The 17,123-nt window shown below is 52.7% G+C and overlaps 2 protein-coding genes across 2 annotated transcripts in view; one reads left to right on the top strand and one right to left on the bottom strand.

The window, feature by feature from the left end:
* The window catches only part of SLC25A29 (solute carrier family 25 member 29), a 12,002-nt gene extending 11,486 nt beyond the window's left edge, over nt 1-516 (top strand). The window contains 1 exon segment of the mRNA XM_034643079.1: nt 392-516. Within this exon segment, the coding sequence (XP_034498970.1) occupies nt 392-516 (125 nt within the window).
* Nucleotides 517-5,990: 5,474 nt separating this feature from the next.
* Nucleotides 5,991-17,123, bottom strand: part of YY1 (YY1 transcription factor) — a 32,209-nt gene continuing 21,076 nt past the window's right edge. Inside the window, exons 3-5 of the mRNA XM_034643378.1 lie at nt 13,753-13,813; nt 11,954-12,112; nt 5,991-11,136 (exon numbers count right to left, since the gene is read on the bottom strand). Coding sequence (XP_034499269.1) covers nt 10,954-11,136; nt 11,954-12,112; nt 13,753-13,813 — 403 coding nt within the window. The 3' untranslated portion in view covers nt 5,991-10,953. The remainder of the gene's footprint in view (nt 11,137-11,953; nt 12,113-13,752; nt 13,814-17,123) is intronic.

Raw genomic sequence — 17,123 nt, 5'->3', positions numbered from 1 at the left:
CGCGCCCGCCGCCCCTTCGGGGCGGTCTGGCCCAGCCCTCCAGCCTGTGAGGCCGGCGCCCGGGCGCCGCGGGCCCCAGACCCCAGCGGGCCTGGGCTGCCCGCCGCGCACCAGCTGGGGGCCCTGGCCACAGAGTTGATGTCCGCGGTGTCCTGCACCGGCAAATAGGGAGCCTCCGACCCGCGCTGTACAGTCACTGAGCTCGGCGATGATGGCGTGGAGCGCCCCGCGCCGAGACTGGCGCTGTTGCTTGGGAGTCTTCCGGAAGCCCAGTCGACGCTCCAGCCCTTTCATGGGATCCGGGCCGCCACCACCGTGGGGTCTTTGACGACCCACCGATGGGCCACCCAGCGCCTAACCTCACATCGGTCACCTGTCGGGTCTCTCTTAGGGACGGAGAGGCAGCTCCGGGTGCCCCCTGGTGTCCCGGAACCGAATGCTCTGCTGATGCACCCCAGCTGCTCCATGGCCCAGCTGGGCATGCCCCTGCTGCCGCCACTCCCGCTGACCCGCTAGGGGGCTTGGGACCTGGTGGCGGCTCCGTATCAGCCGGGCTGGGCTGGGGGACCAGGCACAGGCCAGTGGGAGGGGAGCTCAACGGTTAAGTACAGCCGAGGGGAAGGGAAGGCTTGTCACCCTCTGGTCCTCAGGCTGGCCGTCTGTAAAATGGGGACATGGGTCAGCCACTGTGTGGAGCTCTGGCGGGTGGCCAGGGTTCCCTGAGATGTGCAGAGGAGTCATCAAGGAGATTGGCGTAGGATTCCCACTCCCCAGCAAATGATGTCTCTCCCAGGGAATCTCCTTATGCTTGGTGTTCCCATGAGGCCACGGAAGAAGGGCCTGTTAGTGGACACAGTACAGCATGGCCGTGTGTTTGCACAGGGAGGCAGATGGTTTTGCACAAGTTGGAGATGACTATGGCCTCTTTTATCCTGAGCGGGGCTCAGCCTCTTGGGCAATGTGATACGGTCTCCCAGGAGGCTGACTGGGGTCAAGGAAGACAACACTCCCACCCTATTCGCGTGGTGTCATTGTATAGAAACTGCTGAAGGAATAAAATATTCTTTGTTTTCTTAAGAGTTAAGCCTTGTTTGTGTCCATTCCCCACCCCCTCCTTGGAGTCTGAGGGGCCAGCTTGGTGGTCTGTGCTCTCCAGCCCTGATGGCAGCCCGAGCTGCATGACCAGGGCACGCTCCAGCATAGGTCCAGACCCTCAGTTTCCTCATCTGCAGAATGGGGCTGACGTAGGCATGAGGACTAGGTGAGTTAGCTCACAAACACGCTGGATGACAGTGAGCTTGCAGCAGTTTCCCTGGGCCGCCATAACCAAATCCCACGGCGCAAACTGATGTTTATTCTCTTGAAGGGCTGAGGCCGGGCGTCTGGGATCCCAGGGTGGCAGCTGTGCGTCCTTCTGAAGATGCTCAGGGAACATCCCTGCCTCTTCCAGTGGCTGGCGGTGGCCGGCAGGCCTTGGCTGCTGGACATCCTGCTCCAGTCTGCCCCTCCAACTTCACTTGCCCGCCCCTCCCCGGGCATCTCTGTCTCCTCCTCTTTTTATCAGGACACAATCACTGACACATGGGCCCAGCCTCCTCCAGTATGACTTCAGTTTGACTAATAACATCTGCAAAGGCCCTGTACCTGGGCTGAGGACTTCAACCTTTCTTTTTGGGGGACACAATTCAACTCAACAGAGACCTTCTCCCTGATGGGTGTGTTCCAGTTGGCCACGTTTTTTTTTTTAACAGTTGCATGGCATTGTACAGATAAGCCCTCTTTATTTACCCCACTAGGCTCAGGACAGTCCTCTCGGAGAGAGCTGACATCTCAGTGGGGTCGCAGCCCCCCAGGCCATGGAGGGATCAGATGCAGCCGAGTCCCACCGGTGGAGGGAGGGGCAGTACAGCTCCCTGCAGGGGCGAAGAGGTTGGAGAGGCCACCAGGCCAAGTCACGTAGCAGCGCCGAGCCTCCTAGGTGCTGACCTAATAGCACCCTGCCCTTTTCTGATGGAACCCAGTATGTTCTGGGTTTCAGCGTGTCTGGATGACAATACTCTTCCAGATTCCCTTGCAGCTGGAGGTGGCCGCGTGTCCCAGATCTGGTCAGTGAAAGCGGTGGCTGGGGCTTCTGAGGAAGGATTGTAAGAGGAACAAATGCACCATGGCACGTCCCAAGGAAATGGGGCGGGATGCCCGTAGGGACAGGGGAGGCAGAGGCAGCCCTATGGCCTTGATGGACCCCTGGGCCAGCCTGGTCTGCTCCTTCCTTGGGTTGTCTGCCAGGCATCATGGCCACAGCCAGGAGTTTTCCCCGGGGGAGCGACAGGCTCTAGTTCATGCCTTAGAGACCCCACGGGAGGCTGTGACGCACGTGGGCCACAGGGGTGAGGAGGCCTGGGGGAAGTGTATGAACCACGGGGCAACTCAAGGCTGGGAAGGGAGGGCTCCAGCCGCAGACAGGAGGGAGCACGCAGGAAGGAATGGTAATGGATGAAGCCGCCGTGGCAGTTTGAGGGAAACTGAGTCAACATAGACCGTCTTCCCTTGATTTTTCCAGTGCTGGAGGCCAGCCGTGGCGAGGAAGTGTCGGCCGGTCCTCCGGTGTGCACGCAGGCATTGATGGCTTATTCTCCTCCTCCCTCTGGGCCCCAGGTGCAAGGAATGACTATGGCGTCGTGCCCCTCAACTGCCCCCCCCCACCGGCCACTTTCACGGAGCTGTTCAGTGGCACTCATAAATCGAGACCCTCGTCCCAGAGCAGGCCACTCTGAGCCACCTATAGCTGGCAGGTTCTGCGACGTGAGGACCGCTCACGCAGCCTCCACTCACCCCGCAGCCCTCCGTTCGCAGCAACAGCCAGTCTGGGGGAGCCCGGGGTTCGCAAGCCCTCACCACGCCCCTGCCACAGGCCTGGCCGTGCATCCGCTGGGCCGTCCTCCCCCACCCCCCGCACCAGGAGTGTCCCGAGAGCCAGGATCAGCCTGGGCTGGCCCCCTCGACTCCTGTGGTCCGCTCGCCAAGTTCTGTGGCTGCAGGGAACGACAGCCTGGAGCCACAGTTCAGGCACCAGAGGGGCAGGAACCTTGGGCAGGCCCGGGTCCCAGCCTGGGTGCTCTTGGTCTCCGCTTCCTTTCTGCAGTGGCCTCCCCTACCCTGACCTCCGCACACCCACCCACCCTGGGGGTGGTGGTGCTGGTGTCCACTGTGCCCTGGGCACACTGGAGAAGGGGCAGAGGCTGCGGGAGCCCAGCCTGCAGGGGACACTGACTCCCACCTTGCCCTGGCCACACTCTCCCAGGCCAGCTGACATCTCTCAGGCTGTGATGATCAGTCTTACTTCAAGGAAGCCCCCCCAAGGGCAGGGCCACGGTGCTTCCATAAAGCTTCCATGGAAGAGTATGTTGAGGTCACCAGAGACAATGGTGGGGGCCAGTGACCGGGCATTAGAAACGGGTGACAGCGGCAGAGCGGCGTGTGGAGGGCAGGGTAAGGCGCGAATGCAAGTGGTTAGTTGAGGGGGAACCCCGCCCACCGCTGCCTGCGGTACAGGGATGGAGGGCTTCCCACCCCTTCCTCCCCAAGTGCCACACTGAAGCCTCCTGGCCTGGGCAGCTCTTCTCCCAGGTCCTGACTTTCACCCAGGACAGGCGTGGTCGGCCACTGGGGGCCTCTGTTCGCCCTGCCCCACCTCCGGCGGAGCCACCCCCTCCGCGGTCTGGGGGTGCACCAGGAGTCCTCCTGGCTCCCCTGCCCTCCGGCCTATCCCAGCGGCCGCCGGCTGGCAGCAGGAGCCTTTTCTCCTGGACTCTCGCGGCCCGGGCTACCCTCCCACGCCTTAATCGTGCGGAGGAAGATGAAGCCCCAGCGACCCAAGGTCACCCGCACTCGGGTCTGCGCCCCCCCCCGCCCCTCCCACCAGCCGTGCTCAGGCCCTGGCAAGTTCGACAGCAGGCGAGGCCGCGCTGGAGGGAGCCCTAAGCGTCCCCGCCCCAGCGGGATCCGGAGGTCGCCCAGCGTCCCCCAGAAGGGCTGGCTGTCCGGGGGTCCCGGCCGCCCCCACCGCCCCGCCGCGCGCACGCGCACCCGGCCCCACCCGCCGCGCGGCGCGAGAGCGGCCCGGCGCAGCGCCCCCCGCGGCCGGAGGTGGAGGTGCACCCGCCGGTGAAGGCGGGGCCGGGGCTGGAGCCGCGCAACCACCGACCCACAGGCCAGGCGCGGCCAGAGAGGGAGAGCGGGCAGGGCGGAGGCGAGAAGGAACTGGCCAAGGCGAGGCGTGGAAGGGCAGGCAGAAGCCCCCGCCGGGGCTGTAGACTCACAGGGTAGGGTCTAGTACATAAGCAACATGCTGCAGGAGGCGATGCGAGAAGGGGACTGGAGCCGGGTCACTAGCAGCTAGGCGCAAGCGTCCTCGGAGCCCGCCCTGCCACCGCCCTGCTAAATGTAATGCAAGTTCCTTTTTTTTTTTTTTTAAGATTTTATTTATTTATTCGACAGAGATAGAGACAGCCAGCGAGAGAGGGAACACAAGCAGGGGGAGTGGGAGAGGAAGAAGCAGGCTCATAGCAGAAGCCTGATGTGGGCTCGATCCCAGAACACCGGGATCACGCCCTGAGCCGAAGGCAGACGCTTAACCGCTGTGCCACCCAGGCGCCCCCATGCAAGTTCCCTTAACCCCCCCAAACACAGCCTGACACACAATTCGCCCTCCAGATCGTGAGTGGATGAGCCAACCCCGGAATTCAAGGACAGGGGAAATGGAAATGAAGACGTGCAGGGGGAAAGTGAGGTGAGGAAGGGGAGGTTGGAGAAGTGGGTCAGGGCTGGGGCTTAGCTTTGACGCTAGGTGGAAGCTTTGGATCTTATTCTGCAGGGTTCAGGTGGGGTGGTGAGAGAGCCAGCCAGGAGACTGGCACAGTACAGTGACCGCAGGAAGCTGGAGACGAGCAGCTGGGAGCAGAACAAGGGGTTGAGCGTCCGCTGGCCGTGGGCAGCCCCGGGAGCCAGCTTCCAAGGCCAGCAATGCACTGTTCCAAGACTGGGCTGGGGGAGGGCACAGAACCCTCCATAAATAGGGACCAGGGCTTCTCTCTAAGAGGTCAGAGGGGCCGCTGGCCCTCACCCCCGACATGAGGCAGCGTTACAGAACTCCTCATGCTAAGAGCAGTTTGCAGGAATGCATGAAGCCGTGCTTTGCAGGGCCTAGCTCGGTCCCGGGCACAGGAGGTTCTCAACACGCTGTGCAGCCAGCGGGAGAGCAAAGCAGGGACACTGGCTTCACTGTTATCTGGGGGCGCCACAGAAAGCAAGTCCGCAGCCCTCGGTGATCTCAGTTCCTTCCGATCTAAAATCCGGAGGCACACATGACTTTTCCACCACAGCTGCCGCTCAGCTCAGCTCAACCTCAAGGCTTCATGCAGCAATTCAGGGCCTTACGTGGGCCTGGGACCCGCCGCCTCAGCAGCAGCGTCAGCAGCCCCTTCCGTCATCAGCAGAAAGAAGGGAAAGTCACACAAATTGAGGAGAGTAAGACTACACCTCCCGGTGCGATACCTCAGACACCAGGGCCCCAGCCAGGTGCATTTTGCTTTTGGCCAAATCCTAGGTAGCTGCCGGTATAGTTCATCCAGTTTTTAAGTCCATCCCCATTTGTAAGTTCTTTCTGGCACCGGAGCTCCCAGAACTCACACTGGGGGTGGTGGGCCCCAATGCACGAGCATTTCTTTTGGCTGTGCCTTCTGGAAAGGGGGTGAGGTCCTCACGAAAACTCCGGCCCGCTAGTCCCTCCTGGAGCTGAGAATCTGAGGAAGCATTTCTGGCTGGTGTGAGCGGAGTCCTGCCAGTTTCCACTCCTGCGCCAGAAGGGAACCCGCGGGGCGCTGCCCCAGGAGGTGCGGCGGCAGGGGCTTGCCGCCAGGTTTATTGTGTACCAGACTCCGCGAGAGGAGCTCTGGAGGACTGAGGGACAAACAAGAACCACAGGCATGAGAAAGCGTAACAACATTATGCGTTTATTATATTTGATAGAGCCATGTTACACATGCGTGGTGCTTCAAACGGAGTTATCGTTAAATGTTTTTCTGGATGCAAAGCCATCTGATGCTTGACGCGGATGCCTTAAATACTAGAATATTTCTGCATCTATGACCTATGAGCTAAGGAAAAACCAAGGACGACAATTCCAGAAATGGCAAAGAACATTTAAGAAAAGATGTACATGAGACACAATGCTAAGTCCTTGAGTCAGGGCCTACAGAAGTTACCAGAAAGTGAATAAAAACAGAATTGTTCTATGAAAATGGCTTGAGCAATCACCATCTGTAGATAATAGAGCCTCATAACAGTTATGGATGTCGTAGAAAAAAGGTTATTCTGTTTGGTACTGATGCCCTTCCCCCCGCGCTATGTATGCAGACACTGTGCGGCCCCCAGACACAGCAGCAACAGAATACAGCACAGCAGCTACCCCCTCCCTGCAACGTCCCGATGCCGTTTCTTACAGCGTCTGAGCGTCTTGAAGGAAAAGCAATTGGATCAAACTTGCCACTTTGTGGAAAATCACTCGTTGTGACTTAGATGAACGTGACACCACCACACACTCCCCACTCCGCAGACCCCCAGAACACGGGTCAGAAACATGGCGAGCGGGGCGACTGGCCTGCAGTGAGCTCGATTTGCCTGCTGACCTAAGCTAACGCCCACGTTCACACTCACCATCCCCTTCCAGTGTTGATAAGGGGGGTGGAGAAAGTGTGGCAACAGTACGCCACCCACCCCCTCCCACGTCTCCACACCGTCCCAGCTTCAACAGCCTCTCCAGCACCCTGCTGACCGGCCTGGAGTGGGTGCCGGCAGCCTTCCAGCCACAGATAGCCCCACTTGTGGAGGGGCCAGCCTCCTTCTAGAAGCCCAGTGCCGCTGCTCTTAAAGGGCTTGCACTCACACCGACTGCATGCAACCAGGGGATCTGAGCACAACACGAGCAGGAACCAAGCTGGCCAAGGCCAGTCAATTAGGGTGCAGGACACCTAGCCAGACATTCGACTGTCTGCACAGGCGAGAGGGATTCTGAAGGCGCAGAGGACCTTCTGTAACGTCCACGTGCAGGCGACGGTGTGCATGCCCGAGCTGCGAGGAAGCATGGAGTTCGGGTGGCATGCACCTGCCATGACCTGCTGGACTTCCACTCGTGCCAACAGGAGCCAGGACAGGGGCTACAAAGTCAGACAAGTGCCGGGGGTCTGGGGCCATCCAACGACAGGAAGGCCGCTGGCTCCCACAGGCCACAAAGGGGACGCCTGTGGACAGCGCCCGCTCTCCCACTATACTGACCTCTTGGGATCCTCGCTCTTGCTGGTGGTCAGATGTCCAGAAAATAGGAGGAACTTAGGAATCCAAGATTCATAACACGGCTTCCCTGAGCCCTGCTGATCCCAGGCCACAGAGGAGTCACGCAAGAAGCGATCAATTCTCTCTGCCTGCCGTGCATGGTGGAATCATCAGGTTTCCCACTCAGAAACTTGGAGGGGGCCAGGTGTTCCGGGACCACAGACATCAACTGTGAGGTGCGTTAGGACAGCTAGGTTTTGCCGGGCAGAGCGGGGGCAGCAGTGCGCCCCCCGACCCCACTGGGGCAACCACTCGGGCCGCCTGCAGAGTCTCTCTGGGTTCTTGCTGAATGGAAGGGACTCTCCTCTATCTGTGCAGAAACCATCTAGAACTCTGCCTGCAAACACTGGCAGGCATCAAGCTAGGATTCTGTCAAAGGGCCTTGCTTGACTCAAATTCAGCAAAATAAGCGACATTTAAAAGAACCTGCACATGAAAACCAAACGGGGGGGAAAAAATCTCGATTTTCCTCAAATCCTCAGTCCTTGAATCTAGGCACAGCACACAAACACCATATGAAACCAACAGTGTGAGTTCAGTGTCACCTTGGAAAATAAATGTCACTCTGGGGTGACAGTTCTTTATACAAATATTATGCTTCCCCCTAAGCCCCCACTACCAAAAAAGGGGGAAAATAATAATAAATCCAAAAATAGAAAACAACATCTTGTTAACTGTAAACTTATCCTCTGGAGCTTTTATATTACATATGCTAGAAACATGCATTTATTTCAGGTCGGATGTAAGAAAATATGTCTATCAGTGTTACTTATAAATCAGGTTAAGCCTCAAGACAAGGGACTCACTGTTCGAACACCACTTCAAACTGCAGTCAATGACATCTTTAGCAAAATTATAAAGTCTAACCACAAGCACGACGGGTTTCGGTTACAGCCAATGAGGACAACGGCTCTTCTTCCACGGCCGCGCACTGATGAGCTTCCTACACTACTGGGGACTGAGAGCGCCCCGCCAACCAGGAACCTGGAACATGCCACCGTCTTCAAACCCCCCACTTCAATTCCTGTCAGAGAGGAACTCTGCAGACCACGAGAGAAAGACACACGGACAAAGGGGCCTGGGGAGCGACGGCTGTTCCCCTCAGAGACAGAAGGGGCAGAAGAGATGACCAAGGCATCCCCCAAGGGATCAAGGCACAGAGGAAGGGGGGACCTCGCTCCACACAGGAGCCTGGCTTCTCTGTAGGTCACGGTGTGGCTCTGGGGGGCTGCGGGCGACACATCCCCACGGTATAAGTTGGCCTGGCCGTGGGCCCCTGGGCGGGAGTCCCGAAGACAGCGCCGGGCCCGGGCTCCTGTGTGGCAGTGCGGGGCGAGGGTGGCGTGGCCCCGGACTCCTAAGGCGGCCACCACCCCACTGGTGCGGCCTTTCAGTACGGCCATCCAGAGACTGCTGACCTGATGGTGGAGAGGGGAAGGAGGGGCGCTTACACCATGGCCACCGGTGGAGGCCTCCACCCCAGGTCTAGTCAGAGAACCATATGGTGGCACTGGGGCGCGCAGCCCCGAAGGGACCTCCGCCACCGGCTTACCTCTCTCCTGACTGCCAGATACAGCAAAGCCGGGCTTATCCCGAGAACAGCTGGGGTCTTCTGATTAACTCAGTTCCATCAAACTACCCAATGGACACCAGATTCTGAACGAATAAGAAAAAGCGTCTCAAGTTAAATTTGTCATTCAGGATTCAGAAAGGCACTTCAAAATTCCAGAGAGCCACAGGGTCCCTGTTATTAGGTCACCAATCCTCCTGTACGGGACCGATGGAGAAGCTGTAAGAGACAGGGCTGCATATTTGACCTGATGGTGTCCCGGACATCTGGCACACAAATCTCAGACAGTAGCGAGCTCGCCAACGACCTCGCAGAGTCCAGTGCGCAGCACACACGGCACGTCTGCGTTTTCAATAGATGCGGTTTTTGCTGTATCATGGCAGTTTATAGAACCGTCTCACGAGTCTGGTATTTGACTCTAAGTAAAATGCAAAAATCATCACCTTACATTTAGGAGGTCACAATGCGAGAGGTCAAGTACTCACTGAGTACAGTCTTCTTCACCATCGAATCACCCTGCTGGTCTGCGCTCGGTATCCGGTGAGAAGCAGAAGGAAGCCACTGGCGCGCACCTGCTACCTGGGCCAGCACTGAAAGACTCTGCTAGATGGAGGAACCAAGGCTCTCCAACCAACAGCCACGAACCCTAAGTGCTTCCCGTCAGGGCAGCCGAGGAGCCGCTGGGGCCACCCTGAAGGCAGCCCACGCCGGCAAGTGCCCTCCGGTCTCCCCTCTGCTCGCGCCCCGTCCAGGTGACAGCTTACCTTGCGAGCACACACACAAGTTGGGGCACAACTGCTTCCGTCACACGTTTGCTGGGGGTGGGGGTGGAGGGTGGGGAGCTAAAATCAAAACCCTATCACCAACGGGCCCGGTCTGGGGTACTCTGAGGTAGTTCCTTAACTCAGGATGCCTGTCACCTACTCTCTCTCCCACAGTTCAGCCCGCGTAGGAAGTCCTGCAGTATCTCCGCACCGCCGGACCACAAGTCACTACAGTTGAGTGCGGAATAGAGGGGACTTGAGTTGCTTTATTTAGCTCCCGATTTCTGGGAGGCTCGAGAATTAGAATTATTCTGGACAACAAAAGGAAATAAGACTGTGCTTACAGATCTTTTTCTGCCGTACTCTTTCCGTAGGACTGCTGTTTTATTGTTGCCCTTTTCTGTTACACGGGGCGTACACACCAGGTGGTAAAAGGTACAATACATTCTACAACGGAGCACCACTTTCTGTAACTGAACAGGCAAAGAATTACACTGAACATCAGCATCTGGCAGTATTTTTCGGAAAAAAAAAAGTGACTAAAATGGGTTTAAATTGATTAACACTATTAAATCACATCTAATATTTGATACTACATGATTCAATACAGCTATACGATACAATTATACAAAATGTGTTAACATCAAAGAATACAACCAAAATTAAGATAGCAAACAAAACCTATATAACTTTTTTTTTTACAGGAAAATACTTTTGAAGTATGCATGTAACTGCCCATTCTTTTAAAGAAAATCTACTGCAAGCAAAGTTATCAACCTCCAGAAAAATCACACGTAGCATTACTAAGCATATCCCCAAAAAGTGTACAATATGCACACTTGGAAAATACAAAATTAAAAAAATTGTAAGCAACAGGTGAGCTTCATATTTATAAGAATGTGAAAAGAAGTCCCATTTTTAGCACTGTTGTATAAAGAATTGTCTTTTGATGCGAAGTTCATGAATTGTCCTCCTGTTGGGACCACACTTTACAAAAACACCGTGTTTTTGAAACGAGATTACAGAGCAAGATAGAGCATCTTAGCAATGTCATCTTATTAAAGTTTTTTTTTTAATTTTTACTACTTTATCAAAACATGTCCCTTAGGTGTGTAGGATTCATTTTTAAAATTCTTTCCTAGAAACAATATACAAAGGAGAGGCATATTTATTCCCAATCACACTCCTGGAAGATGCTCCCTGGGGTCGAGAAGGGTCTTCGTCTTCTTCTCACTGGTTGTTTTTGGCCTTAGCATGTGTTAAGATGTGAGATTTCAGGTTAGTTGACTGAGCAAACTTCTTATTACAGCCGTCGAAGGGGCACACATAGGGCCTGTCTCCGGTATGGATTCGCACGTGCGTGCGCAAATTGAAGTCCAGTGAAAAGCGTTTCCCGCAGCCTTCGAATGTGCACTGTCGAGGAAAGACCAGAGAGAACCCAACTCAGCGACTGTGACAGGCCCGAGAGGGCGGGCGGCGGGCACCTGTGCCTGAGAACAGCCCACCTCTCTCGCCACACACCTTGTCCTCCCTGCTCTGGGGACACGCGCCAGTCCAATCCCAGGACACGGGGCGGGGGGGGGGGCTCGACCTCTGCACGCGGGGCCGCTCCTGAAACCCAGGCACAGCCCTCGGGAATTATTTAAATATGGGGTGAGAGAGACACTTGGCAAAATATCAAGTCTTCCTCGGGCTCATGTTATGGTCTTAGTATTTGTGTCGATGGTTCAAAGAAGAAGATACAATTAGTTGGGAAGGTCTCTGGTGTCAAGTATCAAAAAGAACCATGTTAAATTGAGAGCTGCATTGCTAGTTTGCTCACTTGTGATGGGTTTCTAAAAACAAGACAAAACATGACCCATCCGTATTCTTATACGGTAAAATACTGCAAGTTCCCTGTCAGTTACGAATTCAATATACGTCCACCAACTACAGGGAATAAACCGCTTCAATTCCACAGTGAATGCACCGGAAAAGCAGTTTTAGGCTTGCTCTCGAGCAACCCAGTTTTTCTCCTGATACGAAGTACACCCCATCAACAGCCCGAGACACCCCGTCCCCTGTTCTCCAGGACCAGAGAGACTGCACATGGGGAAGGCATACGCTGGACCAGCCCTTCCGGACGCTTCAACGCGGCACCATCCTGGGTGGCCGCGTCTGTCTCTCTGGCGCCTGCAGCCCCACCTACACTTGCAGGGTTGTGTGGGGAGGGGGAAGGGACCAGCTCTACCTGAAAGGGCTTCTCTCCAGTATGAACCAGTTGGTGTCGTTTTAGTTTTGAGCTCTCAACAAAAGCTTTGCCACACTCTGCACAGACGTGGACTCGGGGGCCGTGGGTATGCAGGTGCTTTCGCATGGCAGAGTTATCCCTGAACATCTTTGTGCAGCCCTTCGGACAGAGAGAGAAGCTTAGCGGTTCACACTGCAAACTGTTACAAAGGATTCAACCACTTAAAACAGCCTTCCCTGACCCAAGAAACAGAACCCCCCCCGACCCCCCCCACTTACATTTTACTCAGTATCGCAGTAGAAATATTAAATGACTTAAGACAAAACCAGACAGCTGGAAAAGGCCTTCTCGTTTAATGCAAACCCTGTGTTACAGATCAGGAAACTGAGGCTCAGAGATGTCTTTAAATAGACTTGCCCAAGGTCACACTGCTCGTAGGAGCCGAGCTGGAGGAAGAACCCAGCAGCCTGGCTTCCAGCCACACCAGAGCTGCCTCACTCGACTCTGCCCCCAGATGAAGTAACAGAAGCCCTGGTAAACAAATGGGCTTGACATGACAGCAGTCCACCGCTACCTTTGGTGGGCCCCATATTCTGTGCTGCAAGAATGGGCTGTCACTCCCCATCGCCTACTGTTCCCTCTTCTCTCTTTGCCTCTTTCCCCTTCTTGATAGAGAAAGCAGCAAGAGGGTCTCCAAGGAATGGCAACTACAGAAGAAACTGATTTTGTGAGACACCAGGAAAAGCAGCAGGCACACAGACACCAGAGCGGAGAGGGGGGGCAAATGGGCGTGCCGTGCTCGGGACAAGCATGGCCTTCCCAATTTCTTCTGCAGTTGTTGTCCAGGGACGGAGCGGGTGGGGGATGAGCGGACAGCACGACAGGAGGACAGCTTCACAGGCACGAGGGAGGGGGAAGCCATGGCTTTGGCACCTTGACCCCCAGGCTGTGCTTCCATTTAGCAAATGGAATTTTTAAAAAAATGTAATTTGGAAAAGAGAAGCTAGAGGGAGGACAGGTACTTAGGGCCTAACTGTTTTCAAATGCTCTTTACCTATTGGCCCCCAAAGGAACTCATTTTACATCTCAAAATCTCCACACTAAGTGTGTCAAAAAGCCACACGCAGAACCTGTGAGCGGTCATTAGAAGGGCATCGCCAAGTCAAACCCACCCTTCTTCAATTACGGATTAAGAATTCTCTATCCCATTACAACTTTCTCCCCATCCACATGATACTTCTTTTTCTGTTAGTTTTACATCCATCCAATTAGATGTGAAACAGGCCAACTCTCAAAGTACTTTTTCAATGATCCTTTTCTTTGGAAGACTAACCACATTTGAAAACAATTAAGCACCCCTCTTGTAACACACAGTTAACAGGGCAAATTAAGAAGACTGTGAAGGAAATATGTAGTTTTATTAGGCTTACTTTAGCAACATCCAAAATAATTTCCAAATTTCCATAATGAGTTTACAGCCCCACAAAGGTCCGTGGGTGAGACACAACAATGTCTTAAGACTGACTTGTTTGTGATCCAAAAAGAAGAAATAAAATCCTAACATTGTATATTCAATATATAGTAAGAGCAAAAACAATGGCGCCCTACAGTAGCCCATTGAATAGTATTTAATGGCCTTTACTGAACAAAACTGACATCACAAATATAGCCTCTTGAATTCAGAAAGCAAGGATTACAGTTCCTCAATTATTAGATGGAAATAAAAGTGCAGATTGCTTATGAGCTCTCTAAATCTTCACTGGCAGTTTACCAAACACTTTCCCCCTAGCATTACTTACTTTATGAGGGCAAGCTATTGTTCTTGGAGCGTCATCTTCTTTAATTTTTCTTGGCTTCATTCTTACCAAAAAGAAAAAAAAAAAAAAAAAGGAGAGAGAGAGAGATTTGTAGGAATGGGTAGACTCATCTGGCATAAATCATATAGCCCCTAAAATGTTTTCCTTACAGATACAAACAACTAAGGTTACAGTTTGTGTCCAGGAGGGAAGGGATGCGACCACATTCACCGAGTGCCCATGACGGAAGCACCCTTCCCATTTCACAGATGTGGGTGCCGGTGCGCGCAAAGCCCGCACTGCTGCCACGGTCTCGCAGCGAGTGAGCTCGGGCAGCTCAGACTGGCACTGAGGTCTGTGTGCTCCAAGTATCTGTGCTTTCCCCAGGCTCTTTAAATAACACAAAAGACCACCAGCCCAAACCACAGAGGAATCTCTTAGTGGGAGCAAAGCAAGATATCCAGGAGCAGCTGCTGTGGTAACAAAGACACCTTGTGGAAAGGGAGCAGCAGATGGGGGAGGGTCTTTAACAGAGATCCCTACAAAACCACTTAAAAAAAAGGAGGGAGGGTTTGTTTTATACTGACAGACATTATCTTTAAGAGAGATAATTTTTCAAAAGGGTACAGACTAGTCCTTGTAAACAGAAAATCATTTATATACGTTATCTCTGGAAAGAAACACAGTAAATGAACTTGGTACTGCTGTTTTGGGAGGAGCCCCAGGGACTGGTGGACAGGTGGGAACACCCCATACCCTTTCCCACTGTTGAATTTTATCATACTACATACTTTAGGTGGTGGGGGTGGGAGGGAGGTTACCGGTTTTCGAAAAATAAGTTTTTTTTTTTTAACGACAGAGGTTTCTGGCCCTGCTTCGGGACGGGGGTGTAACAGGCGTCCTAATCGCACAGGCAGCGGGGAGAGCCCTGTGTGGACGCACTGCCCAAGAGCTTGCTGATTCGGTAGCTTACCTACCTGCTATTTCCACTGAACCAACCTTTGGTCTTTTTTCAAAACTTTCTCTCCAAATACTCCCTACCGATCTGTGTTTAGTAGAGGGGTGAGAGATTAAGAGCTCCTAGAGAGACTAGAAAAAAACATTTACGTTTCCGAGACAGACGTTCCTCCTGTCCCGACGTCTGCCCCCTCACTGTCCTATGTGAGGACGCACAGTTAAACGAGCCACGAGGTCAACGAAGCCTTACCAGTAAAAGCTAACTTACCAACACACTCTCATCTCAAAAGATTTCTGTGGTCATCTTTAAGTTAGCAAAGGCCCTAGCGCAAGGGTCCTTCTTCATCCTTGATCTGGGAAAAGGATGACCTGAAGATTTTGTTTTCTAAAACCTGAACTAACAAAGTCATCTGGTTAAACTCTCCATCCCTGGAGAAGCATTGGTAAAACGATTTATCTGGTGGCTGGAACTTACTTCTAGGGGAGTTATAGGTATGAATTTCCTACTTTAAATTCTGAGAACATTTCCAGCTTAGTATCCGGCCCCCCCTCCCCGTTCCAAACCTGTAGATATACTCGTTCTTTCTTATACTTGGGGGATGATCCCATCAGTTAGCAAATATTTTCTAAATGTCTGTTGTGTACAGGGCTTTGAACCAGCCTGTTATCTTAAACACCATTAAACCGTGAAACTGGTCTGAGCTCACACAACTTCATAGGACAAAAATTTGGTGCCACTGCGCCACCTGGAGGTTAGACCAGAGTGTGGAAAACAAGAGTGATTCACATGAATGGGTTCTAGTCCAATCAAGTATTAGTAGAAAAAAGGGTATATTAAGAACCAGGCTTCAGTCTTCCCAGTGAATAACATTTACTCTTCGATGATTACACTGAAATGCCTCTATGCCTCTCTTGACTGTGGACATGGCTACGTGATCATGTCTGTCCAAATGCGCAAGAGCAGTACTCCCCTAAAAGAGGGTGCATTTTATTGTTTGCAAATTATGTTAATAAACCAACTTTAAAAAACGTCCACTGGGTTGACAGCTAAGTCGCACAAACAACCGTTTTCTGCGGGGTCCATGTCAGTGAGGTGCCTGCTACAGCAGGACAGGTGTGCACACTCGACCCCCCTGACATTTTCTTAAATTTCCAGGAACTTGATTTTTAAAAACTTTTTATCATGGAAAATTTCAAATATACACAAAATTAAAGGGCGTAGTCCCAACTACCATTTACCAAACTCTCGATTTCTTAAATGTTATCATTAAGTGTTATTTTTTCTGAAAATGTCATTTGCAAAATGTGTGCCAGCATGTGGCAATATAACTGATTTTAGAATGAAAGCTTAAAATGAATTTGGACAAACACCCTTGGATGCAAGAAGGAAGTGAAAGGTAGGGGCGCCTGGGTGGCATAGCGGTTAAGCGTCTGCCTTCAGCTCAGGGCGTGAACCTGGCGTTACGGGATCGAGCCCCACATCAGGCTCCTCTGCTAGGAGCCTGCTTCTTCCTCTCCCACTCCCCCTGCTTGTGTTCCCTCTCTCGCTGGCTATCTCTATCTCTGTCGAATAAATAAATAAAATCTTTAAAAAAAAAAAGAAGGAAGTGAAAGGTTTAATTGCAGCCACTCTTAAGCTCCTTGGCAAATCCTCCTTCTTCACCACAGAGTGGCAAATGAGGCAGTGTGTGTTGGTGCCTTTTATATTTTATTTGAAGGCAAACATTGAAAAGGTCATTTTCCAAAAACTAGATTGAAAGTGGGTTTGTGTGTGTGTGTGAGTAAAAACTAAAATTAAAAATCTTCAAGACACCAACTGATATATAACCTACAAAATAAAAAAAAGTATTTGAAATCCTAAAAAAGTAATTTTTAAAAAGACTAAAATCATATATTGCTACTTGGAATATCCCTTCAACCCGCCCAAACTACTCAGAATAACCAAGATTTGAGTTTTTCCTCAACTGGGAACTTTACACAGACCGACGCCGACGGCAGCGGAGGCGCTGGTGGACGTGCGGACAGGGGGTGGGCTTGGCGCCGACTCCTACCAGCTGCACGACCTTGAGCAAATCACTGAACTTCTCAGCCTCAGTTTCTCACTCTGTAAAAAGGTGGAATGCTACCTGCTTTGCAGCTGCCCAGACTCAAAGACAGGATGCACGCGAAGCTCTCAAGGAATGACAGCTATTCTTACCCCTGGCTATGTGTTAAATGGGCCCAGCTAAAAATGAGTTCATTACTTTAAAAAGCCAGTCGTACTGAACAACCCAGAAGGTTCTGGTGCTCCAAGCCACCGTCTTCAACTAAAGGGCTGAGAGACTAGAGAAAAACGGCACAAGCTGAGTAGCAAGGCACCGTCAATAGGTTACGAATTCCGTGGAGGAACCAGGTACCCAAAACAGCAGCCTCCTGTT

The sequence above is a fragment of the Ailuropoda melanoleuca genome, chromosome 14, assembly GCF_002007445.2.
Source record: "Ailuropoda melanoleuca isolate Jingjing chromosome 14, ASM200744v2, whole genome shotgun sequence".
NCBI classification, from domain to species: domain Eukaryota; kingdom Metazoa; phylum Chordata; class Mammalia; order Carnivora; family Ursidae; genus Ailuropoda; species Ailuropoda melanoleuca.
The sequence above is the reverse complement of the archived record's forward strand: the minus strand, read 5'-3'. Positions and strand labels throughout refer to the sequence as shown.